General features: G+C 49.0%; 2 protein-coding genes across 2 annotated transcripts in view; one reads left to right on the forward strand and one right to left on the reverse strand.

Moving 5' to 3' along the window:
* The window catches only part of ALPK1 (alpha kinase 1), a 75,799-nt gene that overhangs the window by 11,748 nt on the left and 47,023 nt on the right, over positions 1 to 17,028 (reverse strand). The window contains 6 exon segments of the mRNA XM_061571475.1: positions 4,015 to 4,119; positions 6,297 to 6,392; positions 7,309 to 7,385; positions 8,252 to 8,338; positions 9,820 to 9,879; positions 10,563 to 10,761. Coding sequence (XP_061427459.1) covers positions 4,015 to 4,119; positions 6,297 to 6,392; positions 7,309 to 7,385; positions 8,252 to 8,338; positions 9,820 to 9,879; positions 10,563 to 10,761 — 624 coding nt within the window.
* Positions 10,705 to 17,028, forward strand: part of LOC133354553 (TRAF-interacting protein with FHA domain-containing protein A-like) — a 63,860-nt gene continuing 57,536 nt past the window's right edge. Inside the window, exon 1 of the mRNA XM_061571476.1 lies at positions 10,705 to 10,815. The gene's annotated coding sequence lies outside the window, so the exon portion shown is untranslated. The remainder of the gene's footprint in view (positions 10,816 to 17,028) is intronic.

Below are 17,028 nucleotides of genomic sequence, written 5' to 3' on the forward strand. Positions count from 1 at the left end.
ACGTGCAAAATTTATGTACCTGTGTCGTGCATATAATGAGTTGTCCCGCGGCGATCTCGGCTTTATTGTTTTGTCTTTTTTTGTTGCTTAGGTCCCTCTCTCTCTCTCTCGTTCTTCTCTTTGCTGACTGCCTCTTCCCCACACCCACCCACCCCCGTACAAAAAAAATGGGGATAGCACCCCTGCAGATGTCCTTGTCCCCGAGTCCTTTATTTTGCTGCCTGTTCCCTCTACCAACTTTTTGCTTGGATAGAGCGCTCGGCACGCTGAATGGAGGTTTTATTGCACGTGCATTGGACACGGAGTTTCAACATGTAATAAAACCTCAATTCATTTTTCATGCCAAGTTCCGCGCACAATGTGGAGCATACTGCCCGCGTCAACCGCCGCCTCCCTTTTGAAGCGACGCGACAAAAAGATAAAAAATTTACGGAGCTTCGGCTTTCGATGGGGGGGGAGGAGGGGGCGGCGGGGGGCGGCGGTGGGGAGGGGAGTGGGGGAGGCTTGAGGGTTCGGGGGTTTGAGTTGAGCTCGGCTTGGGCCGCGCGTCGGACCACGGCGGCGGTCGCGGGGGCAGCGTGGGGAGCGTCCGTCCGTGGGGTCGCGAGCAATACGCCCGGCCGCCTTTGTTTCCCTGGTGGCAGTTATTTGCACACCGCGACCGGGTGCTCGTTTCGAGGCCGAGTGGATTTGTGTGGGTGATGAAGGCTTTGCCATTGCAGCACCGACCTTTATAGAACAACCTTGTTTCCTCCTTTAACAACGCTGTTGACAACGCTGTTGACAACGTTGGTGTCCTTCCCCCGCACCTCCGACTAGCACGGTTGGCTACGTACGGTGCAAAAGAAGTTCCACACACGTACGTACGCAAATATTCCTTCACAAAATATCTGCCGGAGACAAACGCATTTACCAATGTGATTTGTAACTTTCATCGTTACCCATGTATCAATAGTTACATTTTAATGTCTAATTTTATTGAGAGACTGTGTGGTCTGGGACTGTTGTTGCTGTTGTTTTGCTGCCTTGCCCAAGATTGGGAGTTGGTGTACTTATGCAATTTGAACTTGTATGCTTTATCTATTTTACGTATTTATTTTTAGTAATTTACTTTCCGAAGCTTTCCACGCCGATCGTCTTTTGTGTTGTTTGTCGTAACCATTCTGACCCCGTGCCCTCTACTCGACACCTGTAGCTCATCGGATTTCTCCAGGATAAATAAAGATTCCGATTCGAATATATATACACGCACGCACACAACGGGAAAACACAGCACGCGAACGCACGCGGCTACTCGTACGGCATAGCAGAAGGAGCGATGCTGTCCTTGAGGACCGCAACGTTGAACAGCGAAATTATCGAGCCCCAACTTCTTTCACATCGTGCGTAGCCAACAGCGCTCAACGGAGCTGCCAGCCTGGCATTAACCCTCCAACTGCTGCCCTTGACGACGCGGCCCCTAGGATTTAGAACGGCCAACAGGCAGCAACGTAATCCGCTTTAAGGGTTAAACTACCAGTCACATGACACTCGTGCGGCAAAGCTCCTGTTAATATGGCATAATATAAAAAAAGATATATACTGTTCGCGGGAAAAAAATGAGCGTGTGATTTTAAAAAAGCAATTTGTTACATGTGTGGGAAATCGGTGAAGGTCCATCCGTTATTTTTGCCTTAATTTTGATCGAGAGAGAGCCATGGGGAAATGTTGTCGTGAAGAGAGAGGCTTAAGTCTAATGCTCTTAAGTTGTAGTCTGTAAGTGTACTCAAGTGCTTCTGTGTGTGCGTTCTGTATGGTCGGTCGACTCAGCCTTAAATGAGCACCTTGCACTGCACGTAAACATCAGAACTGGGGACACAAAGGTGTCCGGGTGTGGTTATTGGCCATCCACTCTCGCGTACTTGCTAAATGCACGTGCCCCAACAGTCTGTTAAGGCTATAGGGGAGATCTTTGTATATATATATATTTGTGGTGAGTGGTAGTGAAGTGGTTAGCACACTGCGCTACGAATCCAGAAACATGAGTTTGATTCCCGCTCACGGCCCACGCCAAAGAAAATTATCTGAACCGGTCCTGGGCGTCCCCTAGGTCGACTCAGCCTGTGGTGTGTAAACATTGCCACAAGGGAGACAAAGGTGGCTGGGCGTTGTGCTGACCACCTACCCCCTTCTGTGCCGGCCTTGATAGGTGGTCAATCACAGCACTTGCCCCAAGAGTATGTGAAGGCTATACGGGGGATCTTTGCATTTGTGTATATATAAATGTTTGCTCGTATGCGATTGTAAATATGCGATGTTATGTGGCTTAAGAATGTATCAAACATTCGTTTGTGGAATTGCTCAAATGTGCCTGTGCATGCGCTGTATTGATTGATTTATTTAGCGAATGCTTTTACACCGTCTTGATGAAGAGTGTTTATGAAGAGTCCAGGGGGTTTTTTCCGGTAAATAATAATCGGTCATTCACATCGAAGTCTTATTTATCTTAGCGCCGTCTCAAAAAAAAGGTTGGAAAAAAAACCACTGAACAAAACCAACGAAATGAAAGCAAAATTAGAAACGATCCATTCCACGACGCAAAGCGGCACGAATGGGAATCGGGTTATGCCCTCCCCCCTCTCACCACCTCCCTCTCTCGCGAGCTCACGCAACGTCCCCTCTCGAATCGATTTCCCCTCCCCGCTCGCTCCGTCCCTGACTTGACCAACGGCTCGGAGCGCGATGATGAACCGGCGGGGGTCACGAACCTGACTCGCATTGTCCGCCCCGCCCCGTCCGCTAACGCGCGCACCGCTCATAATGAGCCGCTCTGCCGCCGTTGACAACGCTGAGCGATGGCGGCCGAGACATTCGCCTTTTCTTTCTTCTGCCGCCCGTCCGTCGCTTATTGTCGCTCATTGTCGCTCCGGAACGAGAGGCCAACATCCGGCGCTCACTCCTCCCCCCCCCACTCGATCCGGCCGGGGGGAGCGATCGGTTCGGCCAGATTGAGCACAAGGGGTGGAAAAAAGAAAACGAACCCCATAGAAACGAGGATCGGACACGGTGCGCGGCAATGTTCGACATCGATTCTTTTGAGATGCGCCTCGAAGCAATCTATTTGCCGTCCGCTGTCAGACTGTCACGTGTTTGTTTAGCGGCGGCGTGGATGTGTTTCGCTGCTCGTTTACGTGCGGCCCGGGAAGCCATCGCGGGCCGTGACGGTCGGGGTCGAGCCCAACTTGCGTAAGATCGCTGCGTTCGGTTTGATCTCACCGGTGCGGCAGTTGAAATGACTGTGTGAGTTTCTCAAATCTCGACCCATCACCCCCACCACCATCCACTCTGTCCACCAAGCAGTAGAAATGGGTAATCGTAGTAAACAAAACGGTGCAAAAAAACTCTTTTTTTATTTTACCAGGTAAGGCCCACTGAGCTACATAGCTCTATTTCAGAAACGACCTGGCCATCACGAATGATATCTCAACGACGTGGCTTATCGCGTGGGAATTCACCACCAGCCAAATACTCCACACACACGCTGACTCGACATGTGGAGGGAAAACCTGGAGGACCCGGAGATAAATCCAATTCGACCACGGGGAGAACATGCAAACTCCAAGAATACAGGCGTCTGGGTCTGGATCGGACACACGACCTCCTGTATGACATGCGACGGAATCGACATCTCGCCTCACCGTGGCTGACCGGGCAGGCCACGTGTGGTGGGGTAAAGTGAGGGTACGTATACCTATTCCAAGACGTCTGGCCAGAGCGGAAGAGTAGGCCAAGCTACCCTCTGAAGCCCCCTGCGGTGGAAGCCCTTCCACCAGCAGTGAAGTGAACAAGTTAATAATTAAAAGAATGACTCATTAAAAGACTGCATTGCGAGCTGAGAGTCTGATTGAATGAGTGAATGAAGAGCAGATCAAGTGAATGCAGAGGCTGCCTGGCTCGATTAGGGATTTCAATAAACAGGCGGATCTCTGGACGCATGAGTGAATGAACGAATGAGTGAAGGAGAGACGCGCTTACCATGTTAAGCAGCACCAGGCCGGCCACGTATTCCACAAACACGGCCGACAGCTTCGCCGCTTCGGCCGCCGCCAGTAACCGATGCGGTTGCTTCCACACGGAAGCCTGAAAACACACGCACACACACAAACAAAAACACGTCACACACACAAACAAAAACACACGCCACACACAAACAAAAACACACGTCACACAAACAAAAACACACACAAACAAAAACACACGTCACACACACAAACAAAAACACACACACACACAAACAAAAACACACGTCACACACACAAACAAAAACACACGTCACACACACAAACAAAAACACACACACACAAACAAAAACACACACACACAAACAAAAACACACGTCACACACACAAACAAAAACACACGTCATACACACAAACAAAAACACACACACAAACAAAAACACACACAAACAAAAACACACGTCACACACACAAACAAAAACACGCACACACACAAACAAAAACACACACAAACAAAAACACACACACAAACACAAACCAAAACACACGTCACACACACAAACAAAAACACACGTCACACACACAAACAAAAACACACGCACACACACAAACCAAAACACACGCACACACACAAACAAAAACACACGTCACACACACAACAAACACACGCACACACACAACAAAAACACACGCACACACACAAACAAAAACACACACGTCACACACACAAACAAAAACACACGTCACACACAAACAAACACACACAAACAAAAACACACGTCACACACACACACAAAACACACGTCATACACACAAACAAAAACACACACACAAACAAAAACACACGTCACACACACAAACAAAAACACACGCACACACACAAACAAAAACACACACGTCACACACACAAACAAAAACACACACACACAAACAAAAACACACACACAAACAAAAACACACGTCACACACACAAACAAAAACACACGTCATACACACAAACAAAAACACACACACAAACAAAAACACACGTCACACACACAAACAAAAACACGCAAACAAAAATTACAACAAAGATCCCCCGTGTGGCCTTTCCGACAGTTGGGGCAGGTGCTGTTAGCGAGTAGCACCAATGCACACGAGGCGGTGGATGGCCAACACCACGCCCGGCCGCCTTTTTCTCTCCCCAGTGGTGATGTTTACACAATGCACCAAGGTACTCATTTGAGGCTGAGTCGACCTAGGAGAGACCCAGGACCGGTTAAAATATTCGCCACTGTTGCTGGTGGTGAGCGGCAACTGAACTCGGGTCGCGGGGTTTGTAGTGCAGTGTGCTAACCGCTGTGCCACGGCTCCCCATATCACGTGCACATGCACGCATACACAAAAGACAAAGATCACCCGTACAGCCTCAACGGACTGTTGTGACAAGTGCTGTTAGCGAGCACCTATTAAGGCTGGCACGGCACACGAGGAGGATTTGGTGCGGTGAGCACCATCCCTGGCCGCCTTTGTCTCCCCCAGTGCAGCATCATGCCAGGTACTAATTCAACGTTGCATCGACCTACACGACGCCTCGTACAAGTGTGGAGGGCCTCACTTGCCACTGATGCTGCAGTGCATGGCTGGAACATTGAGCCATCGTCCGTCAATGGGCCTGTTGAGAGGCTCTCGCCGACAAGGCTGACTGAACGGCCGTCTATTGGTTTGCTCTTGAACGTAAATCACTGGAGTTTGCTACGCCCGGGCATGTGTGTGTGTGTGTGACACAGCTCAAATGAGTACCTGGTGCGGTGTGTAAACATCGCCACTAGGAAGACAAAGGCGGCTGGGTGTGGTACTGGCCACCCACCCCCTCGTGTGCCATGCCAGCCTACATAGTTGCTAGCTAACAGCACTTTCCCCAAAAGTGTGTTAAGACTATACGAGGGATCTTTGTCTTTATTGATAAAGTAAAAATTAGTGATCTTTGCCGATGTGATACACAATGGGGGAGTAGAAGTGTAGCAGTTAGCACCCTACACTAGAAACCCAGCGACACGAGTTTGATTCCCACTCACGGCCAACACCAGTGACAATTATCTGAGCCGGTCGTGGGCCTCCCCTAGGTCGGCTCGGCCTCAAATGAGTACCTGGTGCGGTGTGTAAACAATGCCACTCGAGAGACAAAGGTGGTTGGGCGTGGTTCTGGCCAAACATACCCTCGTGTGCATGCCGGGCTTCATAGGTGCTGGCTAACAGCCCTCGTCTCAACAGTCTGTTAAAGGCTACGCAGGGGATCTTTGTCTTTGTGATACTCACCGGAACATTTCTGGTGTTTGCCTTCAACTTCTCGTAGTCGGAGTCGCTCATGGAAACCAAAACTTCCGCCAAAAGCCCCAGCGATGAGGATATCCCCTGGAATACAAACGCACGGAAATATTTCGGATTAAACGTCACTCTACGGCTGTTATCACTCGCCTTTGCATCAAGCCGGTGCGGTGGCAGCTTTGCACGTGGCCTGTAGTCCAGCACTACGGAGGCAACCAGGGTTGTCGGATCGCACAAATGTCGTGAAACTCCCTTCACGTGGGCGTCCGAGTGCCATACTCTGGCTGGAAGTGGACAAATCGCCACCTGTTTCCATCTGTACTGGGATAGAGTGTTGCCCCCTTGCACGTGCGTGTGTGTTTTCATTGAGTGGACTCGCAATGCAGAGGTCGCCAGTTCGATCTCCCGGCGTGGCAGTGGAAGCGTTTCTCCCATCCCTCATTCTGCCCTCTGTCCACCCAGCGGTATCAGCGTGCACACCACAGTCAGCCGATTGGTGAGGTGAAGGGTGGGTACCCCCACATCCTCCAAGATGTCTAGCCAGTGTGGAACAGTAGGCCAAAACACCCTCGAGAGGGACCCTCTAGCGGAGGCCATTCCCGCCAGCAGTGGCGCAATCGGGGACTTGCAGGGCTGCACCTTTACCTTGATAATTCGTTTAATGTACGAATTGTAAAGTCATTCATTTTTCAAAGTAATCGATGGACATACAGTCGTACCTCGGTATTCACGAGGGATGCATTCCGGAGATGCTCGCGAATAGCAAATTTCACAGATAACGATTTTGGCATACGAGATGAATTACTTGAAATAAATAAGTAAATAAGCTATTATCTCATCATTTTATCTCACCACTCAATCTCGCATCACTTTCTTTCTCTCTCTCTCACGATGCAGTCGTGTTAGAGTTCCAGATGCGATTCGCGGATGGCAAGTTCGTGAGCAACGGGGGAATACTTGTAGCGATGCTTTAGTACGTGGATGTCGAGCAAATCCGACTCACCTTTTTGTCAGCAATGTCTAAGTTCTGAAATCCCACAATGGACAGGAGGAACAGATCTGCTGCCTCCAACCACATTCCTTGAAGAAAAACAACAACAACAATTAATTGCGCGATCACAACTAGGGACACTGCGTACACCGTTTTAGCGCTTTTCCTGCAATTGTTGAGTTAAAACTTAAAATAATAATAAATAAAAACAACTCTTAGAGGTTATATTCTTTGGACAACTGCTGTATCGGTTCTGCCTGATGACAGTTGCTTGTGTTGCGATCAAAACGTCGTGATTTAATTTATTTTATTTTATACCTAAGTAACTTTACCGAAAGAACCAAAGAGTATGGATCCCTGCAGTCACGAAAACTTAAAATCTAGATCTTAGAGGTTAAACAGTCACGTGAGCAAGCTCGACTTAGGAAAGGTTTTTCTACCATCAACCAAATGCATACTCTCAACCAGATACTTAACTAACCAAACTTTTTATTTTACCAGGTAAGGCCCACTAAGCTATATAGCTTCTATTTTATTAAGCGACCTGGCTATCACAAATGATAGCTCAACGAAGTGGCTTATCACGTAGGAATTTGTCGCAGCTAAATACTCCAAACGCATGTTGCCAAATGTGGAGGGAAAAACCGGGGGACCCGGAGGAAAATCCACGCGACCACCGGGAAAGAGAGAAACATGCAAACTCCAAATATACAGCTGGTGTCAGGGTCGGGATCGAACCCACGACCTCCTGTATACCAGGCGAGGTAGTTAACATCTTGCCACCCCAGCGCCATTATAGATTCCCTCCCATGGCCATTCGCTGTGTCGAGCAGCAACCAAGCTGTGACACGCTGGCTTCACAGAGCCTCTGAATCCGACTAATCGGAGGCACGATGGCTGTCGCGCTCAGCGGTGGGTGAACGCGTCGCGGCTAACTCCGCGCCCTCCGGCTTACCGAGCTTCTGGAAGATCTGTCCCCGGATCTGAATGCACACCGACTGCACTAAAATCCTGTCCTGGTCGCTGTGGTAAACCCAGGTCCCTGGCCACACAGACGCGGTGCTGGGTTAAGATGGGGTGAAGAAACAAGCTGTGGACAATACCACCGCATCAAGACGGAGAGACTCCGTGTCTCGAGACACTTAGTTTCAGGGAAACCAGGTGATAAGCAACAGCAATAGAGCATAAAGGCCGCTGTGTGGTCACAACACAGCGTATCAACAAATTAACAAGAATAATGATATTTTGATTTAAAACTTTAGTAACTGCAGGGATTCATATTCTTGGTTCTTTCGGTAAAGTCACGTAGAAGGGAAACAACAAAATAATATTCTTTTATTGTTTCCCTTCTACGTGACTTTACCGAAAGAACCAAGAATAATAATTATATTCTTGCGTAAGATGATGATATGCTCAGGAGCTAGATAGCAATGACGGGGACTGCTCGCCAATAGAGGGCTTCAGAAGAGAGTTTTGCAACTGTATGGGCCACACCATTAGAACCTCATTTGCCAGTCAAAAATATGATAATTGTTTTTTTTTACCCTTCTATCTGGCAACAAAACTGACACCTTTTTTTACAAGGAGTCATGTTTGCATAGACCACAATACCTGCAGCCATAATGCAAAAAAAAAACACAACTCTGATAATATATGCACTGTCCTTGAAGTTGATTGGTCCACACCTGAGACAGCTTTCCTTAGAGCCTAGTCTCACATGGGTTGGACCAGATGACGCCAAAAGGCGCAAAACTCAAAGACAATGCACCATCAGAGTATGAGAGCTCGGGGTAAGTATTTACACCATTGGAACCTCATTTGCCAGTAAAAAATAGTGCATATATTATCAGAGTTGTGTTTTTTGTTTGCATTATGGCTGCAGGTATTGTGGTCTATGCAAACATGACTCCTTGTAAAAAAAGGTGTCAGTTTTGTTGCCAGATAGAAGGGTAAAAAAAAACAATTATTGTATGGGCCACAGTTTGGGTTGCATGGCCACGGTCGTACTGTGGCTTGTGTCTGTATGTGCATCGGCCTGTTGATGTTCTGATGCGGTTGATGATGCCACCGGTGCCTTCGCGCAGGAGGAATGCCAAAGCCAGGAGGGCGTGCAATGTTTGGATCCCGAACGAGGAGTTTATTCTGGACGTCCACGATAATAAAAATAATCATCATCCGCAGCCCCTTGCCGATCCACTGCAGGCCAGGCACTTCGGAAGAGGTGGGAATCAACTCACTTTACTCTACCACGTACCGGTTGCCGATCAACTAACTGTGATGTACACATTCATACCGCTGAGTGGTCAGAGATGGTGGGAGGGAGGGGAGGGAGGGGAAGGAGGGGGTTTGATTTCAGAAACTTGCCCCATCGATTCAACATGCGACCTCTGGTTCGCAAAGACCGGTGCATGACGACTCAACACACCGTGGCAGCGTCCAACATCACTTGAGCATTTCAGCAAACAGAGTCAATCGAAAGGCGTAGCGAAACACACACATGCACGCACGCACACGCGCACGCACCTGTTTGCCCGTTGTTGTCAATGAGGCTGTTTAAAATGTATTCGGCTTTTCGAAGCTGACCTGGAATAAAAATAACAAACTCGCGAGAGTGACCCGCCGTCGCGTCGCCGTGTCCAATATGCAGCATGAGCACACAGAGTTCACATGTTTCTTTTGTTAATTTGAAATTATAAACCTTAAATGTAAAACAAAATATTTATGTTGTATATTGCCATAGTGGGCATCATTATCATCATCATCATCGTCGTCGTCGTCATCCTCGTCATCGAATGCTGCTTCTCTTTCTGACAATGAACATGAGGCCGCTGCTGCTACTGCAACAGCTGATGATGATTTTAATACTGCTGGCAATGGTGCTGATGACGATGATGTTGATATTGAAAGTGACGAAGGCAGTCAGCACTGCAGAATATTAACGCCATCCCGTCTGGCCTCTCTGCTTGCGTGCTATGCAGAAGGGCCATCGCCTGAAACGTCGCCGATTTTATTTGCGTGTTTTTGTTGTCTACAGGCAACGATAGCAGCCGCATCACGAAATAATGAGCTTAATGATGATCGTGCTGCCGATGACGATGAGACGTCGACAATGATAACGATGGTAACTACGATGACGACAACGGTGGCAACGAAGACGACGCCCGCCCTGCCGATGACAAAGGCATCGCTGGGTGATTATTAAACTGATGACGACGGCGGCGCTGGTGACGGTGACGCGGGGGGGCGGGAGGGGGAGGGGGCCGCACCGTCGTTGACGTAGACGCGCGCCTGGCGGATGACAATCTGCGGGGCGAGCGGCGTGCCGGGCGACCGTCGGTGCAGGGCTCGCACCACCCGCAGGAGGGGCCCCGACGCGTCCGCCCAGTACGCGGAGCGGTCGAGCAGCAGGCAGGCGCACGCCGCGCCCAGCGCATCGCCCTCGGCCACGGCGCGCCGCAACGCTCCCTGCGAAGACGGAGAGGCAAACGTGCCCCGCGTAGCTCGAAGCGGCTGTTGCATGTAAGTGTATGTTATGACGTTTACGGACGGTCAGTGATGCGCGTTTATTATGCATGTGGGAGGAAAGCGGAGCAGCCGGTAAAAAAAACCCATGCAGAACAGGGGCGGAGAAACATGTACGCGTGTGAGTTGAACTTCTTTCGCTCGGTACGTAGCCAACCGTGCAAATCGGAGGCGCGGGAGAAGGACAACAAAACTTAAACAACCTCCGCCCCCAACAGCACGGCACACGTTGGGAGGCGGTGGGAGGCCGACACGCACGCACGCGCCCGGCCGCCTTTGTCTCCCCAGTGGTGATGTTTACGCATTGCACCAGGTACTCATTTGAGGCTTAGTCGACCTAGGGGAGGCCCAGGACCGGTTTAGATAATCGTCACTGGTGTTGGCCGTGAGCGTAAATCGAACTTCCTACATACACACACACGTAATGCTTTTTGGCCTTTTGGTATCCTCTGGTCTAACACCGTTTGAGACGAGGCTCAAAAGAAAGCTGTCTCTGGTGTGGACCAATCAGTTTCAAGGACAATGCATATATTATCAGAGTACGTTTTTTGTTTGCATTCTGACCACAAGCATTGTGGTTAATGCAGACATGATTCCTTGTAAAAGGTTTCAGTTTGGTGTTTTAACATCTTAACACAACTGTTTTGTTGCCAGAAAAAAGGAGAAAACCTATTATAATTTTTTGGTGCTGGCAAAGAAGGACCCATGAATTTCGACATACACACAAACATCCAAAAACAACAACTGCCATTCACCACAAAGTAGCTGTGACGTCACCACGGCGCTCGTGCCACACGAGGTGCACTTTGAGGCCACGTGGAGTGTTGAAGGTCCTCTGGCAGGAGGGTCACGTACCAGATCCAGGTGCCAATAAAGACAAAGATCCCCCTATAGCCTGTAACAGACTGTTGGGGCAAGTGCTGTTAGCGAGCACCTATGAAGACCGGCACAGCTCACGAGGGGGTGGGTGGCCAGCACCACACCCGACCGCCTTTGTCTCCACAGTGGAAATGTTTTACACACCACACCAGGTACTCATTTGAGGCTGAGTCCACCTAGGGGAGGCCCAGGACCGGTTTAGATAATCGCCACCGTTGTTTGCCATGAGCGGGAATCGAACTCGGGTGGCCGGGTTCGTAGTGCAGCGTAGCGCTACCCACTACACTACCGCTCCCCACTGTGCCAAACACACAAGCGCACACACGCAAAGTATTGACATCGCAAAGTGCCGGCACACGTGAGAGTGCACAATCCTTACACACTTAGGCTCAATTTCCAGCCACGTGCGGCTCTGGACCTCCCTTAGGTCAACTCAGGCGAAACACAAAAAAGCGAGCATCTAACGCCGTGGCGTGATCAGCATCGGGGCTGGGGAGACAAAGGAGGCCTGGCAGTGCGCGCGACACTGACCGCACCACTCCCGAGCACCCCCCCCAACCCACAGCCCCCCCCCCCCGCCGCCTCCCACCCCCCACCCCCACCCCCCCCGAGGCGTACGTCACGCCAACCTTAATAGGCGATCGCTAACAGCACTTGCCCCCCCCCCCCCCCCCCCCACTGCATTCTGCGCGGCTAAGACGGGGGGTGGGTGGGGTGGAGGGGGGGTGACCTATGGGGTATTGTCCTTTTTGTATTGGAATTGAACGTTAATAACGGCGTTATGAGCCGGAAGACAATGGGCAAGCCCCCCCCCCCCACCCCCAGGGCCAGCGAATTTCACATTCAGGGATCGTGCGCTGAGAGGGTGGAGGGGAGAGAGGCGGCGGAGGAGGAGGCGGGAGGAGGGAATGGCAAAAACGAGACAGATGTGAGGTCACACAATGGAGCAATTTGCCTCTCGCCCTCCAAAGGGGGAAGGCCGCCCCAATGGTGGGCAGCATCAAGTGCAGCTCTCGCTCTGCGTTCGGAGCGAGCGCGGGGGGCCCCAAGCGGGAGACGTAGGGTAGGAAATCTTGAGATTTGCTATCTCACGCAAGCTGGGCGCAAGAGAACTCCAGGCTAGCCGGAGGTGGGATTCGGGTCGTGTGCAAGCAGGGGAGAGTCCAAGTCAGAATTTGAGATAAACGGATTCTTTCTAACACATATATAAGGCAGGCCGGCCTTGGCGCACAAATATTGTAAAGATACAACAAAATATCTCAGTGCAGAAGAAGAGCATGACCAAAATTCTCATCGTCAAAATCAAAATACTACTGTATGTGCTAAAATAAATAATACGTATATCAGAATCTAAATTTGTGTTCATCCTGGAGAAATCCGATGAGCTATGAAGCTCTTTTTCCACACATGTCCTGTAGGGGCACGGGGTCAGAAAGTTCCAACAAGAAACGGCACAAAAAACGATTAGAGTGCAAAGTATAGCAAAAAATAAATAGACGTAAGTATATAAGTTTAGATTGCATAAGTGCACCAACTGCCAAGCTTGGGGAACGCAGCAAACAACAGCAAGAGCAGTCCCTGACCACAGCGGAACAAACACACGGTCTAAGAGTATGTGACTACGATACATTTCCACGCGATAAGCCACTTTGTTGAGCTATCATTTGTGCGCCAGGTCGTTTCTGAAGAAGAGCTACATAGCTCAGTGGGGGCTTACCTGGTAAAATAAAAATAGTTTAGTTTTTAGTTTCATCGTTTTAAGTACAGCGCTACATTCATTTTCACGACATTTATTCAACTCAATAAGTGTCCGGCGTGTGATCGAAGCTACGAACTCCGAAGGAACCATGGCAAAGTCTAAACTTTGCACTGCCCCAAATATGCACGTGATTGGGTGGGTGAGTGTACCTGGAATTCACCAAAAATTGAGACAAAGCACCCGCATGGTTGAATCACTAATGATTCTCTACACAAGCCAAACGAAAGCAGGTGATTTTAATAAAGTGTCGTTGGCATGCTCAAATGAGCATTGGTTCCTGCTCAACTCTGGCGGAGGTCCCAAACTAAAGGTCTAAATTCCACGTTCCTATGGCACGGTCAAGTATATCCATACAAAGTCAACAGTAGTCATCAATTGGACGAGTATTTCATGTAATGGCCACTGTTGACTTAGATAATAAATTAATGAGTTTTTGTGACGTAAAAAAAAGTTTAAACTACATAGGCTTTCACGACCACTATTATCCATTAGAGTTTTTTGGGTTAGATCGTGACAACCCTTACTAATTGGCTGTGTCGGGTGGTGGCGGGTTTAACGACACATTTATCTCCACCTCAATTATGGATAAAAAATAATACAAATGATTAAATGCGCAATGATGAGTACCACGTATAAATCGCACGCCGCACAAACGCGCCGACTGCCACAGCGAGTGCGCCGTTTCGCATTCGCTGCTCGAGGAGCGCTGTACTCCTAATAACGCAGCGTCATTAATCTGCGCAATTAATCTAATCACCGGAACCACACAACAAGAGAGGGACGCTGTGAAGTGCCGAGGGATATCTGGGGACGCCGCCGCGAGCCTTGGAGAGCGGCTTAAGCGTGTGCATCACAAAACACTCTCCAGCCACCCCCCACCACCTCGCCACCCCCTTTTAAAAAAAAGGGCCCCCTCTTTACTTTGCAGATTTGTTTATTTTTTGTTTAGAAAGTTGGCCCTTATTTTGTCTTGTTGTTGTTGTTGTGGTTGTCGCACGCGTGTGTGGTTTTTTTTTAAAAAGCTGCCAAGAAAAGTTAGCACCGCGGCGCCACGGTGGGGGACGGTGGACACGAGCAGCAACAACAAACAAACAACAACAACAAAAAGACCCCCCATCCCCCCTCCCAAACAAAATCAAGTGCTTGCATAAACTTCCCGGTCGAGTGCAACCGAGCCAGGCCCTTAATTGCATTTTGACAATTTTTTAATGCACCACCGGTTGAAAACGCGGACAAGAAAGCCGTGGTTTTAGAAAGGGGAGAGAGAATAAAAGGGGCCGTGGCTCTTTTATTTGGCTCTCTCGCTCTCCCGCACGCCCGCCCGCTCTCTCTGCCAGATTACGAATTTGTGCGAGACCCCGCTGCCCCCCCACCTACCCCCACCGGCTTCTCGGCTCCAGATCTCCTGCGCTCTTTCTCTCGCCTCTCGCCACCTCGACGGGTCTGTTGAAACTCGCGTGGCAAAAGAGATCCCATGTTAGCGTCCGAGGAGAGCGTCTTCCCCCTCTCCCTACCTCTCCCATCTCTCTCTCTCTCCCAGCCTCTCTCCTATCCCCGCGTGCCTCGCTCGCCTGGACGCGCTCTCACCATGGCTGGCTGCCTGTCGCCCTAAACCCTCTTCTTCGCTGGGCCACTTGTTGGCTGAATCTAGCCAACCTTTTTCCCCTGGTCACCCTCTCAAGATCGATTGAGCAGTCTCTCCACTGTGTGAGCGTGTTTTTTTTTTCTTTTTCTCTTGTGCTTTTCTCTGCGGCTCTAGCGTGTGTGTTTTTTTTTCTTGCCTAAAACCTCAAATCCCTCTGTTACCCCCAAAACGCTGCTTATTATTCAAGTACAACAAAGCGTCAAAAAAGGTCTGACCTTCTTTGCCGACAGAAAAAAAACTCACGCGGGATGCACCAACCCACCCACCCACCAACCAACCCACCAATGCACCAAACCGCTCACCCACCACCAAACCCACCAAGTTACCCATCCCCAAAAAATAAATATCATTAAAAAAAACCTAGAGATGGGCCAAAAAGGGAACCACAGGCAGGGAAAAAAAGCCACCCTTAAAATGAACGGGGAGAAACAAGCCTGGCTATTATATCCCTTACAATAATTGAGCACTTGAATAGCGCTTGTCTTGAATGCACCGTCGCAGTGAAAATAGCAAACTGCTTTTGTATGCAAGGAAGCCCTGCATATTTACATGTGTTTGCACAGCGCTGTGGGGAGTCTGCGAGCAGCCTCTGGAAAGAGAGGCTGCCGTTAAGAGTGCTTGCGGGCGGGCGTGCGTGTGTGTGTGTGTGTGCGTGCACGCGTGCGTATGTGTTTGTGTGTCGTCTGTGTGGCCGGGGTGGTTTGCATGGCCAAGTCAAGAACAAAAAATCAAGAAGGGTGCTTGATTTTTTTTCATTCGACAGCCTTCGAACCCCCCCCCCCCTCACTCTCCTCCACCGCCCCCCCCCTAAAAAAAACGAGTTTATATTCTGACCTTTGTGAGTGAAGTTTCATTGTCGGTGGAGTGGACATCACTGTGTGTGGTGCGTGGAGCTAAGGGGTGGCCAGTGGGTGACAGTACAGCAAGTAGGTTGACAACCTATCCGTGTGGCTTTTCTTTCCCTCAAAACATTTATCAATAGCACGGCGCGAAAAGGAAAACAATCTCCACTGGGTGATTCTACGAGTAACGGCATTTCTGTAAAACACCATTAGCTAAAATGGCACCTCGTGTATATGTTTAGGGTGGTGTTACTGATGGAACGTGTTGAGTTATTGTTCTTTGTGATCATGCACCACTGTTAACGCAGTATAACAAAACAGGTGTATGCTTTTTTGACTTGTTATCCTTTGGTTTTCTCCAGGTACAACTTTCACATGGAAACATTTTTATGACACGAATATGGCCAAATATCCCAATGCAGGAGACCCTCACTGTATCTTGGACCCTCACTGAGTCTTGTCACCAATAAACCCACTATCACAAACTCATATTGACCAGTGCGGTGAAGTATGGTTTAACAAAGGGCTTTAAATGTGTGTTTAAATATCAGGAGAAAACCCGATACTCTGCAAGGGAAAATAACAATTTCATACTCTTCTCAAAATCCTGTACTCGGAGCACTAAAATACATTTGTAAGTAATAAAATGCTAACATAATACGTATTTAGATTTTAGAAAATGTCTCTAGGATTTAACGAATATTTTGGCGAAAGAATTACATTAATAGGTGCCCAATTTTAGAAGATAAAGACATTTTAACTGAACCGTGGTCAGTGTTCTGTATATTGTAACCCCCACCTCATCTTCCGAACTTTTTTCTTCCACCGTTTCAATTTCATTCAATGTTTGTTTGTTGCACGGAAAATCCCATTTAGCCAGTTACCCAGCTAGTTTCGGGAGACCCACTATATATGTAAAAAATTAACCCGTAAAAACAAAGTTTTTCACTATAAATCCTTTATATGCGTGGCGGTTAGAGTCCTCTCGTCCTCTGGCTTGAGATGGCTGCCACCTATGGGTCAGATGATTGCCTGCCACCATTAAGCAATTGGTAATTAAATATTTAAAAAAATTCCTAAAAAGT

The sequence above is a fragment of the Lethenteron reissneri genome, chromosome 47 (genome assembly GCF_015708825.2).
Source record: "Lethenteron reissneri isolate LAM-NWPU_2019-01 chromosome 47, ASM1570882v1, whole genome shotgun sequence".
NCBI classification, from domain to species: Eukaryota; Metazoa; Chordata; class Hyperoartia; order Petromyzontiformes; family Petromyzontidae; genus Lethenteron; species Lethenteron reissneri.